Raw genomic sequence first — 2,754 nt, forward strand, 5'->3', positions numbered from 1 at the left:
GTCAAAAATGTCGCTTTGGCCCAATTTTCTTGATCTTCCTCAAAGTGTCTTTTTGCTGCATGATGATTGGTGTCGACCTCTTCGGTAGAGTTGTGGATGCATAATTGTTTTAGATCAGTTTGAACATGCAATTTAATTAGCTTATAGAGTTTGTGGCATTTTAGGTTTTAATTGGAAACTCAGAGGGACCTTCAGTGCTTTAGGTATTAATTCAAGCTTATTTCTCTCTCTTTCCTCAGGCTGGCTGCCTTAGTCCTACTGTGGCTAAGCACTAAACTGCTCTGCAGCTTAAAAGGAGACCTACATTCTAGGTATCTGAAGTAGCTACACAGAAGAAAAGGGCACAAAATTAAGGAAACAAGAAAAGGAAAGGTTCGCCATTGGAATCATGGCTCCTGAAGTCATGGCTGAGCTTCGTGATTGGCTATTTCTTCTCCTTCTGTGCCTCACGCTATTGGCCGAAGTGCTGCAGTGTGCTGCAAATGCCTCGCAAGGAATGGATACAGAGAGGGACATAGTGTGTCCCTCTGTGTGCCGCTGTGATGAAGACTTTATTTACTGCAATGACCGTGGTCTAAGTGCTATCCCACCACTCCCCCCATCAGCCTCCATTCTTTATCTTCAAAACAATCACATAGATAATGCAGGACTTCCCACATCCTTGGAGTACCTCACGACTGTGGAGGTTATATATCTCTATGATAATGAGCTGGATGACTTTCCCATGCACCTACCACCCTCATTACGGGAACTTCATCTCCAAGACAACAACATCCGGGTGTTACCACGGGCTGCATTAGCCAGGTTGCCTCTCCTGGAGAAGTTGCATTTAGATGACAACTCAGTGTCCACAGTTAGTATAGAAGACCAGGCTTTTGCAGACAATCCTCGTCTTCGTCTGCTCTTCCTTTCCAGAAACCACCTTTCTAGCATTCCCTCAGGGCTTCCAGCCTCACTTGAGGAGCTCCGCTTAGATGATAATCGTATCTCAACAATTCCCACGCATGCCTTCCGAGGTTTATCTTCTCTGCGCCGTCTTGTCTTGGATGGTAACCTTCTGGCCAATCAGCGCATTGCAGATGACACCTTCTCACGCCTCTCAAACCTCACTGAACTGTCTTTAGTGCGGAACTCCCTTCAAACTCCACCTCTCAATTTACCTAGTGCACACCTGCAAAGACTCTCTCTCCAGGACAATGCCCTGATCCACATGCCACGGGGCTCCCTTGATGGAATGCGTAGTCTTCAGAGGCTGGACCTTTCCGGGAACAACCTGACCACACTTCCCAGAGGCTTGTTCCGGGACTTGGAGAGCTTGGGGCAGTTGCTTGTGCGTGGCAACCCTTGGCACTGTGGATGCAATCTGCGCTGGCTGTACGACTGGCTGGAAGCCAAAGGGAACACTATTACAGTCCGAGGACTAGCTTGCCAATCTCCAGAGCGAGTGCGCGACATGCCACTAAGGGAACTTACTAGCCAAATGGATGAGTGTGAATTGGCAGCTGCTGGAGGTGGGGGGATAGGTGGAGTGGGTTCACCAGGTGGGGGAGGTACTACTGGCAATAGAATGGGTGGAGCAGGAGTCAGTTCCACAACTCTGTCCCCTCCACAGGGATCCCTGTTCACGCTGCGGTCCAAGCGACCAGGTCTGGGGTTTCCAGACAAAGGCTTGGACTACACACTTGGCAGCAGTGGTGTGGGCAAGAACCTGGCCCTGAATGTAAAGCCACTATCCCATGATAGCGTCAGGGTCACATGGAGTGTGGCTCAAACATCATCATCTTTCAGGCTTAGTTGGCTCCGTCTGGGGACTACTGCTGCAATGGGTTCCATTACTGAGACTCTAGTGAGGGGTGACCGAAGAGAGTATCTGCTTACTGCCCTCCAGCCAGCATCCAGCTACATCATCTGCATGGTGCCCCTAGCCTCTGGCACTGGGAACAAAGGCAGTATGTCTGGAAGGAACACAGACACAGATGAGGCTCCAGTGTGTGCAAAGGCTGAGACATCCGATCCCAACCTGTCTGATGTTGACCAAGGGGAGAATCAGGGCTCGGAGCACATCACCTCACTTCCACTCGCTGGGATTATTGGTGGAGCCACTGCGCTAGTCTCTCTGACACTTATTCTTGGAATATTCTGCTGGTATGTTCATCGCTCCAGACGCTTTTCCTCAAGAGATCACTATAGCCGCAGTAGCTCACGCAAAAGCAAGCATTATGATGACTACATTGAATCAGGCACTAAAAAAGATACCACCATCCTGGAGATCCGAGGACCTGGATTCCAGATGACACCAATGGCTGCCAGAGAGACACTGCAGCCCAAGCCAGTACAGGAAGACTACATAATACACACAATCTTCCCTTCCAATGGCACAGGTCTATACAAACCGTCCCACCACACAACTAATGCAGGCTATGGCACAAACCGTGGCTATAGAGAAGGAGGTATTCCAGATATAGATTACTCTTACACGTGATAAGCCTGATTTAGTGAACACTATTAAAAATATGGTACTGGATAGATGCACATTTTTTAGCTGCATGGGGTCTACACAACCCCGTTGTGCCTTCTGTCTCCATTCCAACCTAGCCTGCTGTTCATGGCACCAAGGAAGCTCTAAATCGACCTGAATGCCTACTAAGAACCTGATTTCTGTGTTTGGCACCAGGAAGTGGCTATACCATTTTAAGCAGTGATTCCAACTGGCATTTTCACTCCCCCCAGTGTAACCTGGTGTGTCCTCAGCAT

General features: G+C 49.0%; 1 protein-coding gene across 1 annotated transcript; it reads left to right on the forward strand.

The window, feature by feature from the left end:
- The first annotated feature begins 388 nt into the window (after nt 1–388).
- Nucleotides 389–2,482, forward strand: flrt1a (fibronectin leucine rich transmembrane protein 1a). Its single transcript, XM_060912138.1, has one exon. It carries the CDS (start codon nt 389–391, stop codon nt 2,480–2,482), a length of 2,094 nt encoding a protein of 697 aa, XP_060768121.1.
- The last annotated feature ends 272 nt before the right edge of the window (nt 2,483–2,754 follow it).

This window comes from Neoarius graeffei, chromosome 28 (assembly GCF_027579695.1).
Source record: "Neoarius graeffei isolate fNeoGra1 chromosome 28, fNeoGra1.pri, whole genome shotgun sequence".
In the NCBI taxonomy this organism is placed as follows: Eukaryota; Metazoa; Chordata; class Actinopteri; order Siluriformes; family Ariidae; genus Neoarius; species Neoarius graeffei.